This window comes from Aspergillus pseudotamarii (genome assembly GCF_009193445.1).
Source record: "Aspergillus pseudotamarii strain CBS 117625 unplaced genomic scaffold BDV38scaffold_59, whole genome shotgun sequence".
Classification (NCBI taxonomy): domain Eukaryota; kingdom Fungi; phylum Ascomycota; class Eurotiomycetes; order Eurotiales; family Aspergillaceae; genus Aspergillus; species Aspergillus pseudotamarii.
In genome coordinates, this window is record NW_022475073.1 from 185,312 (window position 1) to 203,912 (window position 18,601).

General features: G+C 47.9%; 5 protein-coding genes across 5 annotated transcripts; 2 read left to right on the forward strand and 3 right to left on the reverse strand.

Annotated features, from left to right (window-relative positions):
* Positions 1-3,320: 3,320 nt before the first annotated feature.
* On the reverse strand, positions 3,321-4,371 carry BDV38DRAFT_173783 (uncharacterized protein). Its single transcript, XM_032051974.1, has 2 exons — positions 4,009-4,371; positions 3,321-3,938 (listed from the first exon to the last, which is right to left on the reverse strand). Exons 1-2 carry the CDS (start codon positions 4,276-4,278, stop codon positions 3,369-3,371), a joined length of 840 nt encoding a protein of 279 aa, XP_031910057.1. The 5' UTR covers positions 4,279-4,371; the 3' UTR covers positions 3,321-3,368.
* Positions 4,372-4,789: 418 nt separating this feature from the next.
* On the reverse strand, positions 4,790-6,887 carry esdC (GTP-binding protein EsdC). Its single transcript, XM_032055559.1, has 2 exons — positions 6,122-6,887; positions 4,790-6,070 (listed from the first exon to the last, which is right to left on the reverse strand). Exons 1-2 carry the CDS (start codon positions 6,311-6,313, stop codon positions 5,465-5,467), a joined length of 798 nt encoding a protein of 265 aa, XP_031910058.1. The 5' UTR covers positions 6,314-6,887; the 3' UTR covers positions 4,790-5,464.
* Positions 6,888-7,732: 845 nt separating this feature from the next.
* Positions 7,733-14,289, reverse strand: BDV38DRAFT_273944 (DNA-directed RNA polymerase II core subunit RPB2; the record flags this gene model as incomplete). The annotated part of the gene is made up of 14 exons (XM_032057763.1): positions 7,733-7,895; positions 7,970-10,227; positions 10,261-11,583; position 11,724; positions 12,053-12,125; positions 12,179-12,296; positions 12,352-12,636; positions 12,690-13,204; positions 13,260-13,353; positions 13,401-13,635; positions 13,701-13,807; positions 13,865-14,103; positions 14,159-14,213; positions 14,263-14,289. The coding sequence occupies 14 exons, from the start codon at positions 14,287-14,289 to the stop codon at positions 7,733-7,735; spliced, it is 5,493 nt and encodes a 1,830-aa protein (XP_031910059.1).
* Positions 14,290-14,671: 382 nt separating this feature from the next.
* BDV38DRAFT_286335 (putative TOM core complex subunit Tom6) lies at positions 14,672-14,918 on the forward strand (the record flags this gene model as incomplete). The annotated part of the gene is made up of 2 exons (XM_032060643.1): positions 14,672-14,791; positions 14,865-14,918. 2 exons carry the CDS (start codon positions 14,672-14,674, stop codon positions 14,916-14,918), a joined length of 174 nt encoding a protein of 57 aa, XP_031910060.1.
* A 788-nt stretch (positions 14,919-15,706) lies between these two features.
* BDV38DRAFT_256963 (transcription factor domain-containing protein) lies at positions 15,707-18,511 on the forward strand. Its single transcript, XM_032055560.1, has 2 exons — positions 15,707-16,579; positions 16,630-18,511. Exons 1-2 carry the CDS (start codon positions 16,004-16,006, stop codon positions 18,352-18,354), a joined length of 2,301 nt encoding a protein of 766 aa, XP_031910061.1. The 5' UTR covers positions 15,707-16,003; the 3' UTR covers positions 18,355-18,511.
* The last annotated feature ends 90 nt before the right edge of the window (positions 18,512-18,601 follow it).

Here is an 18,601-nt window from a genome sequence, read left to right on the forward strand (position 1 = left end):
CGGAAAAGAGGCGGCGCGTGTTCGCTTTACCAACTACCCATACCTATCTACCTATCTAATAGCCCATTACAGGTCTCAAGTTTCTGTATCCCAGTATCCAAGCCACCAAATGGAGCCAGACTTGGTTCTATGTATACAAGGGTCGCTCGATTCGATTGTGAATACTCTGGATATAACTAAAAAAATGTTGGGTAGCCAGTATTTCTCGCAAATGCTTGGTCATTCTGAATCTTTAATAGCCAATGCAAAGGGCATTTACTACAATGTTGAACTTTATCATGAATGAGACTGTTCTGCATCACCTACAGAGATCTAGGACAGAACTTTCATGTACTTTCATACATGATGAGAGCCAGCTTTGCCCATTCCGTTCCCCCCTAAGCGGGCCGCGGTAAGTAGATTCGTGGATATGCAGTATTGTGTCCCCATTAAATATCGATTTTAAAGTCACTTTCGCGGTAAATATTCGTTGGAAGATAACCATCTTTTCCTTGGATTAAGGGAAATATCAGTGAAAGCTACGTTGTATGGTTCCTATGCTGGACTACTATGCCCCAATAGCGAAGGAGTTGATGTTCGCCACATTGATTCCCATGTAGATGGAACTATATACATGTCTCTTTCCGTACACTATCTCAAATGATCCCAAGCTCCGTTTCGCTTGATCTCCTTGTTTTCCTTTATTTTTGTCACAGGTTTATTTGTTTAATTTGAAGTTCAATCTACTTAGCGCTTATGGAAGTGATTTTTTTTCCTCTCCAATTCCTTTAAGTTGCCATGTGTGCATGGATTCTTCAGGAAATAGAATAAAAGATTAAGTTCTACTAGTATCATCTTCAGCTGTTGGTGGCTCGAGGGACATTACACACCTAGTATATGATTCGTTGGCATGAGGCTGAAAATCTACAGAAGAAGCTTTAATTTCTAAATTAATTTGAGGAAAGCTGTATGGTACTGAACACGGGATGCGTTCAAGCCTTCATAACCATTTGGCTTAACAAAAGTGGGAATGGAGCAGCTGACACAGACTCGCGGCCGATTTAATGCAAGTTAAAAAGACCTTGGCTTTCGAATGACATCCACTTTGATCAATGGTTCGGTTACATCGGCAATGACAATTATGAAACCCAGTCTAGTGTCTCAAAAGTCGCTGCAAGACAGAGGCTCAAAAGGTAAGAGAGAAGAGCCTCAGCTGAAGAGGTTTACTAGTGTCTGCCAACTACGTTGAGTCACCGACTCACCGCATAAACCTGATACAATAACTTGCGACTTAAAAGATAGAACTGACCAGTAAGCCAGGCGACTAAAAAAGGAACAAGATGTTGACCATGGCTAGGGCTCGTAGGGCATGCTGCAAAGGTCCTCATGGGGATCAGGCCAGAAATGGCTGCCTGGCGACAGGGCACGATGATTGGCCAGTGAGAGATAATGACTCAGGCCATCCTTTGGTCCAGTGACCCCGCCAGGGAGACGTGATACGGTGATAGGCCTGGTGGGCAACCATCCAGCTGCCCTTCTCTCCACTCACCAGTCAGCCTTGTGTCAATCCACCGGTTTCCGTCCTCTCATGCATGGAACTAATCTCCGTTAGTCCTTGGAAGGAGCACTCTACAAGTTGCCCGGTTTGTCACCTTGGACTTGATTCGCTCTTTGTGTCCTGACCGCCCCATGCTCTCCTCGGCCCTACGACTTGAAACAGGTAAGGAAGAAGGGGAATGTGTATTCTATATTAGCGCCTTTAGACAAGCCAGCTGAAAACCCCTGCGACAGGAGGACGTGCGCTTGTAAAGGCCCGCGCTATCCTGCCAAAATGGCAGGGGTCTGCAAGACTGTTGCGAACTTGCGATCCCTTAGCCTTCTTGGCTCCAACGGTTCCATCAAAAGTGGATAACCATGCCCGGTTGGAGTTCATGTTTGCAATGAGTATCAGCTGTCATCGCAGAATTACCTTCTGCAGCAATTGCATTAGTCAGAGGCATGTGTCTACAATCTGAAGCTTTGGGTCTGGCTTGCTCTGAATTAAAACTTGAAGGACTCAGCCCGACAAACCCCACTGATCGACTAGGGCTCGGCGTCGTCCGTCGTCGGCCCTACGTGGATTGGAGCATAACCACTATGGATGGTACTAACCTTGCCCGATAGACTGGGTCCTACTATTTTTTCATCACTTAGCTCCCTTTTTTTATTTTTAAATTTTTTTTTTCTCAGCACCTCTTGCCCTAGTCGCGATACACGTTTTCTTCGGGCAATGAACGACCGTTGATTTTGACGGATGCCTTGCATCTGTCGGTGTTTGACTCTCTAAGCGGCTTGGTTAGGAGGCATGAGACTTGCTTCTGTCTCCAGTTGTTCCGTTTTGTGTCCCCATTGTGGTCTATGATGGTCTGGTCGCCTGAAGGTCAATTTTTATAAATGATCGAACTTTAGCATCTCCATTTCCCAGTTTAGCAAACTATCGACAACACTCTCTTGAGATTTCCTTGTTCCTTTGTATTCGAGTCGCTCTTTGACAGGCGACTTGATTTCGTTGTCGCATCTCGCTGGACGCCAACCCTCTCTTTATTATTATAATTTACAGAACCCCCATACCATTTACCATGTGCTTCAAGGTGGTAGAGCGGTTCTCAGTCTGTGGTTGCCTTTATTTTCAACACGCGGTTGACCCGTGTGAAGCGTATGGCCAACGAGGCCATGTAGTGCAGGAGAAGGTTGTTCTCGTCGGATATGCATGCGAAAAGCATGCCGCACGACGGGGCGGATCTACACCTAGAGGCTGCAATTGGCCCGATTCTGGCTATTCCAGCAAGGGATTTTGACGTCGATAAGATATGTCAATTGCAATGCCCAACGTACGCTGCACTTTGACTCGTCTGTGATTTGTCAATCTTGGGGGCAATTGCAATGGGAGTCACCCTAAAAACATACGCGACCTATTATTTTTTCTCTACCGACGGCAATTCGATTCCCTGGGCCTTTATTCAACACATGTGTCCTCTTTCCTCCTTACATTCTACTACTTCGAACATTTCTCTCGATCTTTCCCTTCTTCCTCTTTTTTTTTTTTTTAATTTCGGTTTATTCTTTGTACCCCTAGTACTGATCTAGGGCTGTCGATGCCGGTCATGAGACACGACGAAACTACGACAGCGATCAGCGATTCGTTATTTGTGTTCAGCGATGCAGCATTGAGATGGATTGGGAGTATACTGAGTATACGAGCTTGCATGGATGGAGTTTTTGTTTACCAGGCTGGTGACCTCGACACTCATTAGTCCTAATATTCTGGTGCGTGCAACTGGCTGGCCAGAACATCACCAATACAAATACAACATCTCATTTCCTCTACCCCTATAACAATCCAATAAGAACTACTCTCGTCCGATAATCCTCTCCAGGAAATCAAACCCCCTTCTCTGCATCTCCCAAGTCCTAGACCCAACCTCCATCCCCATCGCAAACGTATGATCTTCCCCCGGAACCTCCACCATCTCACACTCCACCCCTTTCTCCCCAAGAACCCTCACTAGCTCCCTACTCAAATAGATCGGAACCATCCGATCCTCAACCCCATGCACAACACACGTAGCAGGAAACCCTTCCCGAACGCAGCACACAGGATCAATCTCCCTCACATCCTGCCCAGGGAAACAAGCACTCAACACCTGCCCATTCGCAATCTGCGTAAACGCAAACGCATCCCGCGGCCGCGAAAAGTCCGGCCCCATAGCCCGTCCAGACTCCGTCTGGCCCTCGAGTGAGATAGAACTATCCGTAGGGACAGGATCCTCCTCATAAACCCGGTCAATGAGCTCCGGGGACAGACCCGAGGGTAACTTCTCCGCTACATGCGGGAGGGGCGTGGTCCAGAAGGCATGTTTGAAATGGACCGCGCCGTAGAAATCGAGAATTGCTTTGGGTGGTTTAGGGACATCGTAGCCCTTTATCGCGTCCTCATTAGCAAAGGAGTCCTGTATACATTATTGAAAACAAGGGGAGCGGGAAAAATACCAAACTTAACGCCAAAAACCCTCCACTACTCGTCCCGAACGCCATAACCTTCTCTGTATCAACGCATACCGATTCCACTCCTTGATCATGTAAAAACCCTTCCAGGCCCCCATCATACACCCACTCCAGGAGATCCCGACAATCCTCCACCGGGCCCTCGAGGATATTCACCCCAGGACAGAGACGATGGTTGGGGACCACTACGATCCAGCCCCGGGATAGACAGTCCTCGATTTGGGGGATAGAGACCATGCGTGAGTTGCCAAGCATGAAGGCTCCACCGTGAATGTTTATTACTTTCCAATTTCATTAATATCACTCATTATTGATGGTTATTGGGTGGATTTGTGTAGTACGCTCGGGGGTAGTAGAAGGGAAGAAAGAGGCGAGGTAGGGACAACGTACAGATGGGGTATTTGATATTCTTTTTGGATTGGACTTCGGGTAGGTAGATATCTGTTGTTATTTTCGAGCCGTTTTTCTCTTTGTAGAGAGCTGTTAGTGGGTTGGATGTCATTTTCCCCTTTCCCCTCTATGCTTTGCTTTTGCTTTTGCTTTTGCTTTGGTCTTGGGGTTGTTGAGGCTTTTGATGTATGTACTGGATGGATCAGGGTTTATTTTCTCTGAATAGAGGTGTAATTGTCTGGTATATGATGTTAGATTGGGCTTTCTGGATTGGTTTCTTATAACTATATGTGATTACTCACTGGATCTATTGAGTGGTTGCGGTGGATTCAACCCTTGGGGATCGTGTATGCTTTTATGTCTTGGTCGGGATATCCGGACTTTATTTACTGTCGGGATAATCCGACGGGAGTGTGGGGTTTCATACTTAATCTCTGTTTAGAGGATCAAGGATAATTTTATGGGTAGAAAGTGCAAATAAAACATTTTTTTGTATTTTTTATGATTTTTTTCAAAGCTAATCGAAGGAGCATCATTCATCATTCGTTCTGGACGCAGTCAATTACATAACCCTGGTTAGGGTTAGGCACCAACGTGACCAGATAAATCATCACTCATTCATTCCTTCATTGCATGAATCATTCGCCTGGCTGATCTATTATAGCGGCAGACACAGGGCGACATTGTCCTTCCACCATTCTCCTCCACTCTCAATACCATTTATCTCCCCACACCTCTCCCCGAACGCATCGTACTAACCCTACTCTCTTCCCCAGACGCGAACCCCCTCCGACTTCAACTTCACTATAACACGAAGTGAGTCCGGCACGCTCGTAGCGGAGCCACCATCCGGTTTTCTTCGTTCTTTTTTTTTTCTTTTTTCTTTTTTTGTGTATAAAAATGGTCTCTTCGGAGTCCCTGTTAAGGAGAGACTGTATTCTGGGCATCATGGCATAGCTGTAATATGCCATGTTGATTGACATTGCTTGACAGATGGGGTCAACCCATCTCCATTAAATTGACGAAGTAAAAGTTCCACCAAGTGCATGATTTACCGACGAACAACAATGCCCTGGCGACGAACACCCCGGCGGGCCCGGCGGTACTCCTCATCACTGTCGGTCTCGGAGCAGCTAGCCTCCGACGACTCGGTGACGTAGCCACAGCGGCTACCACCACAGTCGAGCTTGACGCGGTCGCCCTTCCGAGTGATACCGTAACGCTCACAGCGGCAGACGCTGGCTGGGTCACTCATGGAAGAAAGCGATGAGGGCGAGGTGCTGCCAGAGGAGCGAGAAGACCGAGAAGACAGGGATGAGCCAACCGAGCTGGGCGGGCTGTTGGAAAGGGAGTACTCGTCTGAAAGGCGGGAACCCGCAAAGCGCATAGAGAGATCCTCCATGGTAGGAGCGAAGTCGGTCTCCCGGATTTGGCGGGAGGCGTAGGGCTTGGAGGGCTTGGGGTGGTGGATCTTAGACGGGGACGGAGCACGGCCCTTGACGACCTCATCAGAGGTTCTTCTAGGCTTCGCGGCAGAAGAGCTGGATTTCTTGCTGCCTCCAGGAACATCGAGGATGTTCAGCTTGCGGCCGGTGGTTGGCTCAATGGTGTACTCAACGGCGGGGTCATGGGAGACGTGGTATCCATCCATGATGTACTAGAAGAATTAGCACTTGTCAACAGTCATGAACAAGGAGGTCGAACTCACATAGTACCAGTAGCGGCCGCCGAGTTTAAGCATAGAGGTCTGGAAGCGGAACTTGCCAACCCATGAACCGGGCTTGCCCTCATCCCTGGAGAGGGGGATCTGGCGGGAGTAGTTGTCCCAAGAGCCAAGCAGATGGACAGTCTTGACATTGGACGAAGTCCGAAGAGTGAACTTCAGTTGCACAGCGGACATTTTATATGAGTGACGTAGTTAGACTAAAGATTAAATAATATTCACGGTGAATGTATAGATGATCGTGTCGAAGTCAAAGATGAGAGCACTCTTCCACAGTATTAGATGCAGAAGATATAAGACTTGAGTCGAAAGACTACCAGAGCCGATTCAATCAAGTCCGTGTTGGTATGTTGGTTGGTTTACTGCGGTATCCAACAGTAATGCTCGCGGATCCAGTCCACGACACGAAATTAGAAAAGATAGTAAAAAGCCTCGGCGATAAAAATGAACAAGGCTGAGCAAGGTTGTGAGCTGCTGAATGGAGACGTCGACCAGCGACAAAGTTGAGCTGTCAAAATCAAGATGGGAATAATGGGGATTGGTGTAATAGAGAGCACAGCTCGTCTGTCAGGGGGGATTTGAGTATGATTTTTTTTTTGTTTTTGATATCAAAGAGATGAAGGGGCAAGTATAGAAAGATGATTATTAAGGTATGGTAGTAGAATGAATTGAACAAAACAACTAAACCAATGCAACCAGTGCACGGGTGTCTCCAAACAGGGGGAAAACTAAGAGCAGCTCCAAACAAGACCAGTCTTGCTGAAGAACAGAAAGAAAGGAAAAGGAAGAGAAAAGGCGCAAGGCTTCCTGGCGGCTGCGGCATCTTTAAGGCTGTTTCTTTGGAAACCTCAGGTCCATGTTCCTTTGGCTCTCGTCACACGGCATCCACTGCTATTCTTGGAGGCGGTGGAGTCAGACGGTCAACCGCCAATTGTCAGTCTTTTCGCTCACTTCCCCGCCCATGTCCGTGCCAGTCGGCGGGTAACTGGCCCGGTCCATTGGTCGGCCGGCCATCCAACCACCATCCCGAACTTACCGCCTGTGAGTCCCATCACATCAACTTTCCTCGTCAATGCCGGTCGACGAACAGGATGTCGACATTGAACGCTTCGCTCCCTGCAGGATCGTGATAAGGTTTACCGGAAAATTTTTACTCAGGGAGGGGTCAATTCCATCATCCCTCCAAGCCGAGTATGTATCATACTGATGTAAACAATGGTCGAACAACCGGAATCCCAGCAGGTTACGGCTGCATCTACAAGGATGAAAGCAACGGGAGATTCCAAAAAAATACTCTAAATTTTATTTTGATATGGTAAGCAACGAAAAGACACAAACATATGTTCGCTTCTCCAGAATCATCCCCAGCAGCAAGGAAAGGAAGTGTGTGTAAGTACCAAAGCCATAATAAGCATCCCTCAAATCCACGGTACGCCGGAAAAATGCCAAATCAATCTGTTTTCTTGGTGGACAACACAGAAAGCTTGAGAGGATAAGGATTAAAAATGTAGAGAAACACCGCGTAAGACCATATCGTAACAGAAAAGAAAACCGATTGTACAGATGCATGGATGATGGACTCCTTACGGTGGCCCCTCACCGCACGGACACGCCGGAACGGTTGGTAAACATGCGGGCAGCAATGTTCATCGAGGCCAGCTCTTGGAACAGAAGCTTGGCGGCATACGGGATATGCACCTGCGAGATCCTGTGCTTGTTGTTGCACAGTCGACACTCGAAAAGTCCCTTCTTCAGTTTACTGCAGCGAGGGGATCATCGTTAGCCCGATTACAGATCAATATAATTTATTCAGGAGGCAGGGAAATCACTTACGCAACAGGCGTCATTAATCCGCAGTCATCGCAGATGTGGACGCGAAACGGGTCAGACACGTCAAAGAGACGTTCCTTTAGGAAAGCACTTGCTCCATGGGCGATCATACAATCACGTTCCATCTCTCCGAATCGGAGACCACCATCACGGGCACGACCTTCCACGGGCTGTCTAGTCAAGATCTGAGTCGGTCCACGAGCACGGGCATGGATCTTGTCATCGACCATGTGTCGCAGACGTTGGTAATACGTTGGTCCCAAGAATACCTGAGCCACTAACTTCCGGCCGGTATGGCCGTTGTACATTACCTCAAATCCCCGAGACTGGTAGCCGTGCTCGCGAAGTAAACGAGAAACAGAATCGACAGTAACATCAGTGAAGGGTGTTGCATCACCCTCAAAGCCACGCAGGGCCGATACCTTACTAAGCTGGCACTCAATCAAGTGAGCAATGGTCATACGCGAGGGAATGGCGTGAGGGTTGATAACTAAGTCGGGCGAAACACCTTCCCGAGAGAACGGCATGTCTTCCTGACGGTAGGTAATACCAATGGTACCCTTCTGTCCGTGACGCGAAGCGAACTTGTCTCCAATCTGAGGGATCTTGGTAGTCCTCATACGGACCTTGACGAACTTCAGATCATCATTGCTGGTAGACACCAGAACCTGGTCCACAATACCGCTCTCAGTGCTCCTAAGAGGCGTGGAGACGTCCAGCTTTGTATGGGCTTTGGTTCTCTGGCCGAGCTCCTCCGCGTCGGGAGCCAGAGGAGCCGTCTTACCAATGATGATATCCTCACCAGAGACACGTACGCCAGGAGCAATGATACCATCCTCATCCAGTTTATCATAAGTGCCTTTTCTCATGCCAATCGTATCCTGTCGCATTGGCTTCTCAAAGCGTTCAACAACGGTCAAACCGACCATCTTCTCACTGTCCGTGTACGTACGGTAGAAAAGACTGCGGAAAAGACCACGGTCAATACTGCTTTGGTTCATAACAACCGAATCTTCCTGATTGTAGCCGGAATAGCAAGCAATAGCAACGATGGCGTTCTGACCAGCTGGCAATTCACGGAAACGCAGGAACTCCATTGACCGTGTTGTCGCCAGTGGCTTCTGAGGGTAGTAGAGAATATTCGCCATGGTCTCCATGCGTTGGTCGAAGTTTGTCAAGAACACACCCATAGCTTGCTTACCCATAGCAGACTGGTATGTGTTACGGGGCGATTGATTGTGATCAGGGAAAGGAATGATACTAGCACAAACACCGAGAATCATACTAGGATGAATCTCACAATGTGTCCAAGTATGTGCCTTCTGGCTCAGTATGGAGCGAACACGCTTGTTAGGATCAAGTTCTTCTTCGGGAAGGGCGTAGCCAGCCTGAAGCTGTTTGGAAATCTCCAGGTCTTCCGGTGTCATGACAATCATGATCGTCTCTTCTTCTTCAGCGTCAACATACTCTACCACACCCGATCTCACTAACCCATCCCATCCAAAGTAACGTTCTCTACGATCTTCAGGGTCGAGGTCGGGTGGTAATTCTTTGTCTTGTTCCAACTTGCGGATGTGTTCCTTGTTTAAGACCAGACCGCCGCAGTTTTCGCTCTTCGGGTCATTGTCAATGACGAACAATGGCCTGCAAACACGTCCAGCATCCGTGAAGATTTTGAACTCCCGCTCACGGATATCACGAATCAAGCTGACCTCGTGAGAGATCATGTTCCGTCGCCGCAGCGACTGCATCGTATTGACAAGATGAGCAGGATCTCTATGAATACCAACCCACACTCCATTGACAAAGACCTTTGTTGCATTAGGTGTGACTTGAGGCTCAAACTCCTCAAGAACTTCCATGTTACGCTGAATCATGAAGTCAATGATAGGTTCGCTAGGTGTACCAACAGTGACGTAACACATGAGAGCCAAATTCTTGACCAGACCACAAGCCTGACCTTCAGGCGTCTCTGCTGGACAAACCAACCCCCAATGGGTATTGTGAAGCTGGCGAGGTTTAGCAATTTTACCATCACGACCAATAGGCGTATTGGTTCGACGAAGATGTGACAAGGTAGAAGCGTAGGTATAACGACTGAGCACTTGTGACACACCAGCCTTAGCGCTTGCGGCCTTCTTCTGTTCACCCCAGTTACCAGTAGCAAGGGCGTACTTCAAGCCACCGGTCAGTGTACTGGCCTTGATTCCAATATTGAGGTAGATCTCTCTGTTGGTCTCAACGCATCTCTGGACATAACGCTGGAGATCACGAGTAACTCGGGTAAACAGAACACGGAAAAGGTTCGCCAGAAGTGGGCCTGCAAGATCGAGACGCTTCTTTCCGAAATGATCACGATCATCAACATCCCGGCGGCCTAGAGCACACTGCAGAAGTCTGTGAACCATATAACCCAAAAAGAATGCCTTTCGAGTCTCACTGCCTTCGCTCTGTGAGATATGAGGAAGTAGCTCCTTCTGCATGATTTCACGCGCGTATCTCACACGACGCTCATGGTTCATGCTTGACTGGGAAGAGCCACGCTTAGCAATGAAGTCCAAAGCAACTTCACGATCCTGAATGACAAAACCCTCTTCAATACAAGGCTTTAGCATTTCCAGCATAGGAATATCGTTACGGTCGTAGCAAATGTGGTTAAGAATGTCCTCGTCAGAGACCACACCGAGCGCTCTGAAAACGACAACGATTGGTATGTCGGTTTTCACGTAGGGCAATGTCGACCTGATAGTAGGGCCGAACCCACCCTTTGCACTATCACCTTTAGCGAACAACTTAAGAGAGAGCTGAGAAAGAAGTCGAGATCCCTTCTCGACGGCACTTCGAATTTCGGCGACATAAGGTGTTGGGCTCGGAGGTGCTTTCTTGAAAACCTGGACCGTGTTACCTGCACTTCGCTCCTGGGCAATCAAAACCTTTTCGCTTCCGTTGATGATAAAATAACCACCGGAGTCGTAAGGGCATTCATTCCAGTTGTATAGAGCCTGCTCGCTCAGGTCCTTAAGAATACAATACTTGGACTTGAGCATGATAGGCACTTTTCCGATGAAAACGGTTTCCTCTTTGGCTTGATCGGCCGGCAGCTCCTTCTGCTCCCACTGGAGGTAGGTGCCACGGGCCTTTCTGTCTTCATCTTCCTCCATCTCCTCATCGTCACGATCTGCAACTGATCGCTCTCTACCTTCCATGATTCGCTTTGTAATGCCGAGATAGAGGGGACTAGCGTAGGTGAGATTTCGGAGACGAGCTTCCTGGGGCAACATAATAGTAGTGGCACCATCACCCTCAGTAACGGAGGGACGGGAAAGCATAACTGTTCCGAACTTGAGCTCATAGCGACGGACAACAACGGGGTCGACTTCATCTTCGTCCGGTGGAAGTGTCTGGTCGAGTGTTACTTGGCCTTGTTCCTCCACCAGTTCTTGCATTGTCGATGAGATGAATTCATCGAAAGAATCCAGCTGCTGCGAGACTAGACCCTTCGTATCGAAGAAAGACGAGATGACAGTCCAGCAATCCTCCGAGGTGATTCCCTCCTCCATATCATCGTAAAACTCATCCTCGTAAGCATCGTCGTAGTCAGCCATTTTGACGGAATTCTTCCACCAATACTACCCAGATATAGAATCAATCAATAAGCGCAAACAGCGCGACGCGCTCGAATAAAAGTTCCCGCGCACAGGCTGTCTTGCTGCCGAAAGAAGCAGTGACACCTGGGAAGGCTTTATCGCAAAGAGACACTGGGGAAAAGTCAGTGAGCTGGGAATCTCAGGTGGATGAGAAGTGAGAGACCCCAGACAAACTGTGATGATGGGGATTAATAGCGCAGTGCTGGGCTTCACCTCCGGACTGTGATGGATCTTGAGCAGAGCCGCCACTAGCCTCGACCGCGGTCTTGGCGCTCCCAGCTGACTAACGCGGGAAGTCAATAATATACCACGTGATATGCAGTTTACGCCTGAGGCACTAAAGGATTTTCCCTTGATAATAATGGAATCGAGGAATGATATTGACTATAATACATAGGCCCATAAATTTCCCAATGCTAACAAGGTCGGTTATAGGAACTGTAGAAGAGTTTCAAGCATTTCCTTATGATCTCTCTGGCCGGGATCATCGTCCGAAAGCCCTTCAATTTGTTCTACGACGATGTCAGTACAATACCATAGAGAGGAAAGCAAAGACTAAACTTACCTTTCAATGTACCTTGAATAAGATAAAGGCCTTCGTCGCGGTCCGCCAAGAGGGACACAATCTTCTTTTTGGCGCCGTCATCTTCAGCCACAAGCCATGCCAGCATCACATCGATAAGCTTTCGAATTCATGTCAGTTTTCGCAGCAACCTTCCGAGAAAGATGGCGACGAACCTGGAGGGAGAATAGACCTGCATCGAACCGCCGAGAGAGCCATTCAACTGCCATCACCTCGCGTTCTTCTTCAGTGAAATTCTTTCGTTCTTTCTCGATATCTTGTTCAACTGGCGATACCCTCGACGCATAGTCGCGCCTCAGCTTGACTAGCTTCTCAATCTTCTCATAATCTTTTTCCATGAACTTAGCAAGAGTACGGATACGAGCTGCTGAACCTCCGGGTAGGAGACGCAGAAGCGAAGCAAATATACCCAGTAGATGCTCTATCGTTTGATTCTCTTGCTGTTCGAAGTCAGTTTCAAACCCATGATCTAGAAAGCTAGAGGCAACCGAACCTTCTTCATGAACATTCCAAACACTGTTCTCAAGCATGCTGCTTCGACAAACCTTTCGCAAGCGGCCCTGCCTCCCGGCCCACCTAGGGCATGATCCAAGACCCGCAAACCGCGCGATTTACTGAACTTTCCCTCCTTCAGCATGATTTGTGCAAGTTCAATACCTTCGCCCTCAAGGAACTTTTCCTTCCCAGAATCTTCATCAACAAGACAGATCAAGCAGTCGAAGAGGTTCTCCACGAATTCTTCCTCGTCTGAATCCTTTGCAGGATCGCGCTTACGGTACTGGCTGAGTAGTTGAAGAAGAATATCAACGCCCTCGAGGCCAACGAACTTGTTTCGCGTCTTAGATGACGACTGCAATAGAATGGCTAATATTTCAGCTGAGTATTGCTGGTTTTGGCTGACCGGTCTTTCCTTCTTCTGTATGCGAGCCAGGAGCCATGGAAGCAGATTTGAATCATCGCCTAGCCTCTCTGCATGCGACGTTTGTGACGCAAGGTTCTCCAGGACACCTTTGACGAGTTAGTATCGCTTTCATGTCTCAGTCTGGGAACAGGGCCAACTCACTCAGTACATAGTAAACGCCTGCTCTGTCGACATCAGACTCTTCGTCCAACCGTGACAAGTTCTGAGCTAATAGTTCGATGAGATCGGCGTCCAACTAGGGATGTCAGTATTATATAGCAAATATTGAATTTAGCAGCGTACCATTGCATTTACCAATGTGTCCCATTGTTCTTGCTCTGCTTCAACGTCTTCGTCGGTCAACTCACTGATGATTTGAATCACATCAATGGCAATATCTGCGTTTTCGTGCGAGAGCAAAGAGATCAGAGAGCCTACGCAACCCAACTTTGAAAACTCCGCATATAATTCGGGGTGCTCTGAGAGAATGGATAATCCCTTAATTTCGCTGTCTAGATCGGCTTCCGAGGCCATGAACCTAGACATCCAGTTAGCACCGCACGTATATCGCCCGGAATGATGAAGCGCAGATGCACCGCATACTTTTGCGGGTCGTTCTCATATTTTCCGCGCAATTCGGCATTCTTTGATATCTTCTTCTCGAAATTGAGAGCAAATCGTCGCAGCCATGCGGTATCGAATTTCTCGGGCTAGTCCAGACTCTTAGCATCCAAGGGCTGCAGCTCCGCAAGGTCGGGTGTACCTACCGCAACATCCCCTCCGTCCTGCTGATCAATATACTGCATCGCCTGAGCCGTTTGGCGCTCCATACCGCCTCCGAAAAAGCGCCCTTCCTCATCGTCTGGGATATCCTCGGCGTCAAATTCCGGAGGTAACTCTGGACCAGCTTCACCATCATCTTCGTTCTCATCTTCAACCATTGGCTCCTTTCCTTTGGATTTCACATCGCCATGCGCATCTAACTTAGCGGCCTTGTAGAGTTCGTCTTTGTGTCGAAGGTCAGTAAGCGGCGAAGGAAAAAGTAGAAGGGAGGTGTGTACTTGGATCTGTGGTAGCGTCTAGTTTGCGCTTAGCGCTGGCTGCTGAAGTAGGTTTCTTTCTTCGTTAGCGCTAATGACCCTGATATAGATTATAGATATCTCACCTTGAAAAGCTCATCTATGCTGGTCATTGTTGCGGCTTGTGTAGTAGGAGGTACGGATTTGGCAGAAACCCACGTAGCCTACCAGCCAAATCTGGCACCTAAGTAGTCTGAAAGAGATAATTCAGATTTTTCTCAAGATAGGCCTGACAACTGAAAGATATACTTTCTAAATCGCGCACAGGAACTTGTTCTTATCACTTGGTCGCGCAGCTGCTCCGATGAGATTACGGGCGGCGCGACAAGCTAACAACGCAACCGCCAAGCACCGAAAGATTTCTCGGAGCGCATCGATTTACCTTCATTTCCGCAGTCTCAATATCATTACTCCAGCTTTGCCTCTCTACGCAAACATCACATCCAGAGAAGTACTTCTCTTTCATATACCATCCTCACTCTTCACATCTTCGCAATGGCTCCCAGACAACGCGTCGTCTCTGCTCACCAGGAGAAGAGCTTTTTGGGTGCCGCCTACGATGAAGTCACTCATCCCGAAAACGCCACCATCGTGAGAAGTGTTCTTGTCTTCGGCGTAAGTTAACGATTGTGCAATGTTTTCGTCTATGTTTGTTTTGCGGTTGAGATTCTGATTATCCTTGTCACAGGCCGGTGTCGCTTTCCTTTATAGCTCTCTCAGCGAACTTCTGCTCCCTCCGTAAGTCGACACATTTCCCCCTAACGATATCGCGATAACCTCGATCTTTTTTGGTGTTCTAAAAAGCTGATGAGCGTTTTTAGCCTGTGAACGGAATATCCGAACGCATCCGTGGCTCGCAAGTATCACTCGGATATAACTTCTTTGGGAGTCAGGCGATTTGTTGAGGTCGATTCGGAATAGACTCGAACCTGCTATTCTTTTTCCTTGGTTTTAAGTAATGGATACCTGTACTATATTGCATGGATTGTGCTTTTGTGGGCATATATGTTTTTGGATGGACTCGTGCGGCGTGCATTATCATCTCCGATATGTCTGAAAAGAACATGAAAACCCAATACGACATGACATCCTTCCGAGTTTGATCCAAACTCTTATGGGAAAGACTTTTCGAATACTCCGTCCTAATATGATCGATGTGTTCGAAATTAGATTGGAACTCAACGATGAGCTACTCCAATACAAAGACTAGCCTCATCTTGAATACAGAATAGAGTATCCACAGCTGTTAGAGAGATTCTAAATTTGTAGATTCAAAGATGAAGGTATTTGCAAGGGCTCTACTCATAGCAGCGAAATCATCAAAATGCTGCAGCGCTATAAAAAGGCATCGGAGCGAGTTTCGGAATAATAAAACCAAATCAGTACTTGATACCTCAGGCACCGTGATGCAAGTGTACTGTAAGTTGTACTGTGCATAGTCACATGTACAATGGACTAGTACCCGATCTCAAGATCCGATAACAGCCAGACTCTCCCATTCTCTTCCTTTGAGACACGGCATGTCAATGTGCTAAACCAACGCCTCAAGATCACTGGTCTGACCATCCGCCAATGAAGCCACACGATGTCTGGCCACTTAAAAACTTCCCAATACTTGAGATAGCGGGGAAAAGCCCACAGCTACCCCACACGGGGAACCTCCGGAACACCGCCCTCAACTGCCGGGGAGATCGCTATCAACTTTCATGTTGTAATTGTGCGAATACAATTCCGGTTCAGTCTATAGCTGAATTTTTTTTTTTTTTGATGCTGGTTCCCCTTCCCGCACAGCTGCAGTAGCAGCTTATCTACATAATTACTTTCATCATGATAACCACGAAGCGCACTGCGTCAGACACAGGCATAGGTCACGGTGAACCTGTGGCGAAACGAAACTCGCTGGGGTACGATGCGCGTACGCCCTGGCTACAAGACTCTAAACCGCCTCCGACATGGCGGACTCTAGGAAACCGGGCAGTTCGGCCGTCTCTGCCACTTGAAAACATGGTAGCTGCTGTGCAGGACCTGATAGATCCAGATTTCGATCCTCTTATTGCCATTCTTGATGAAGAGCCAAGGTTTCTGAAGCCCCTTCCTTCTCACATTTCCCCGGAAGACCTAGAGTTTCTACGTTTTCGTGGAGCTCTCTCGATTCCAGAGAGCGGGTTGCGCAATGAGTTACTGCGATGCTATATCAAATGGGTACATAGTTTTATGCCAGTGTTGAACCTGCAAGACTTCCTAAGGTGTGTCGCGGAGAACGATCCAAACGGTAATATCAGCCTTCTACTATTTCAGGCGGTGATGTTTGTGGCAACGGCCTTCGTGGATCTTAAACACTTGCAAGATGCTGGGTATGCGACTAGAAAAATTGCGCGGAGCGCGTTCTACACGCGACTAAGAGTAAGTACAACAGAGCGTATATCTACCCTCTGGAGCTAACCGAGAAGCAGCTCCTTTATTCCCTTGATTGCGAAGAAGACCGAATAGCCATCTTGCAAACTCTACTATTGATGACATACTGGACCGATCACGTAAATCATCCACAGAGAGACATATGGGACTGGATTGGAGTTTGCAATACCCAAGCTCATTCAATCGGATTAAACCGCGACCCTACTACATCCCCCACAATGGACCTCAAAACCAAACGATTAAGAATACGTCTGTGGTGGAGCCTATATTCCCGGGACCGTCTCATCTCCTTGGGCATGAGACGACCTACGCAAGTCAATGAAGGAACCAGCAACGTTCCAATGTTGAGACTAGACGATTTTGAGTACGAATCCTTTCATCCATCCGTTATCAATATGTTCCATTGCCGCCAGCTGGAAGACCCGTCCCATCAGAAGCGTCTAGCAACCATGTTCATGGAGAAAGCTAAACTTTGTCAATGCATCGGTCGCGTGCTCTTCGCCCAGTACTCTCCGTCGCAGCGCCTGTTCGGTATAACTAATCGGACCACTATTACTCTAGCCCCTAGGCAGGCTTCGGAATCGGAGTTGGCTCGATGCAGTCAACGACTCGACTCGTGGGTCAACTCCCTCCCGAAGGACGCCCAGTTCATTCCTGCTTCAAAAACAAACTTTAACGATGGAGAAGATGTCTTACTTCTCCACGGTGCGATGGTTAGAATGCTGTATCATGCTACTATAAGTGCTTTATATCGACCGTGGGCGTATGGGTCCAACAAGGGTCAGAGTAAATCACGAATCGAACTGACCAATACTGCACGGTCAAAGATGCACGATGCAGCTATAGGGATTACACATATCATCCAAGGCCTGAACCAGCTGAACCTCACTCGATTTTTGCCCCAGTCCGGCGTGACAGTCATCATACCAGCTACTGTGCTACACCTGGCTAACTCAATGTCTGATAATCCTACGGTGCGAGAAGCCAGCATACGTAACTTCCACCGGTGTGTCCAGGTTTTGCAGGGGTTGAAGGAGCTATATCCAGCCGCAGATATGGAAGTTGCCAACATCGAAGCCGCCGTTAGAGTCCAGTCAGACAGTGCGAGTACATTACTCCAAATCATGCAATCCAACAGTATCAATCTAAGCCAGCCACAACCCGCCGAGCCATATCGGAGGGGGAGCGATGTTGCCACTATACAGACATTATCCCCAAGTGAAGACCAAACATCAGAGCATTGGATCTCGCCGATGGAGCCAGAACCTGCGAATAAGCCAAACAACCCTAGTTCAGAGCATCCCAAGCCCTGCCCCGCCGATCAAAGGTCGAAGCGGAACAGCGTTGTAATCAGTACAGCAGCCAACAAGACTAGTGCATCTCCATCTAAGGCTAAGCCAGATTACCTTACGCCTACGAACGACTTTGACGATCACTTTAACTCCGCCTTCAACTCTCATTCTCCTCTACCTGACCCCACATTCAATCCGTCAAGCTTTCTCGATATAGACTCAAACAACACCGAATTCCCGCTCTTCCAGCCGTCAAGCCATCCGGATATTGATATCGACTGGGCAGAGGATTTCTTACGAGGAGCAGATTTCAAGATTGACTTTTCTAGCTCCACGCTAGAGGACCACAGCAGAGATTTCTTCTCGTTCTCGGATAAACAGGCGGAAAGCTCAAATGCTCCTAGGAAGGAGGAAATCACAGGTGATTTGGATAAAGACCTGGGGCTGAACTCTGGTGACGAGATGTTTTAGGATGAAGCGTGTGTTTTTATTACTTCTTATACATATATCTGTCCAGCTTGTATAGCTTCATCATCCTGTTCTCATATAGTCGTGATTATTCATCAGCGATACCCTGCTTTTATTGCGGAAGCGAGTGATGCGTTTGATCAATTCAGCACAATATCCAACCAACTAAAACGGAAAATCCTCTTCTGTTTCAATATAAATTCATAGTTATAAACCAGTCCTCCATCTATGTAGAGTATCTCTATGAAAA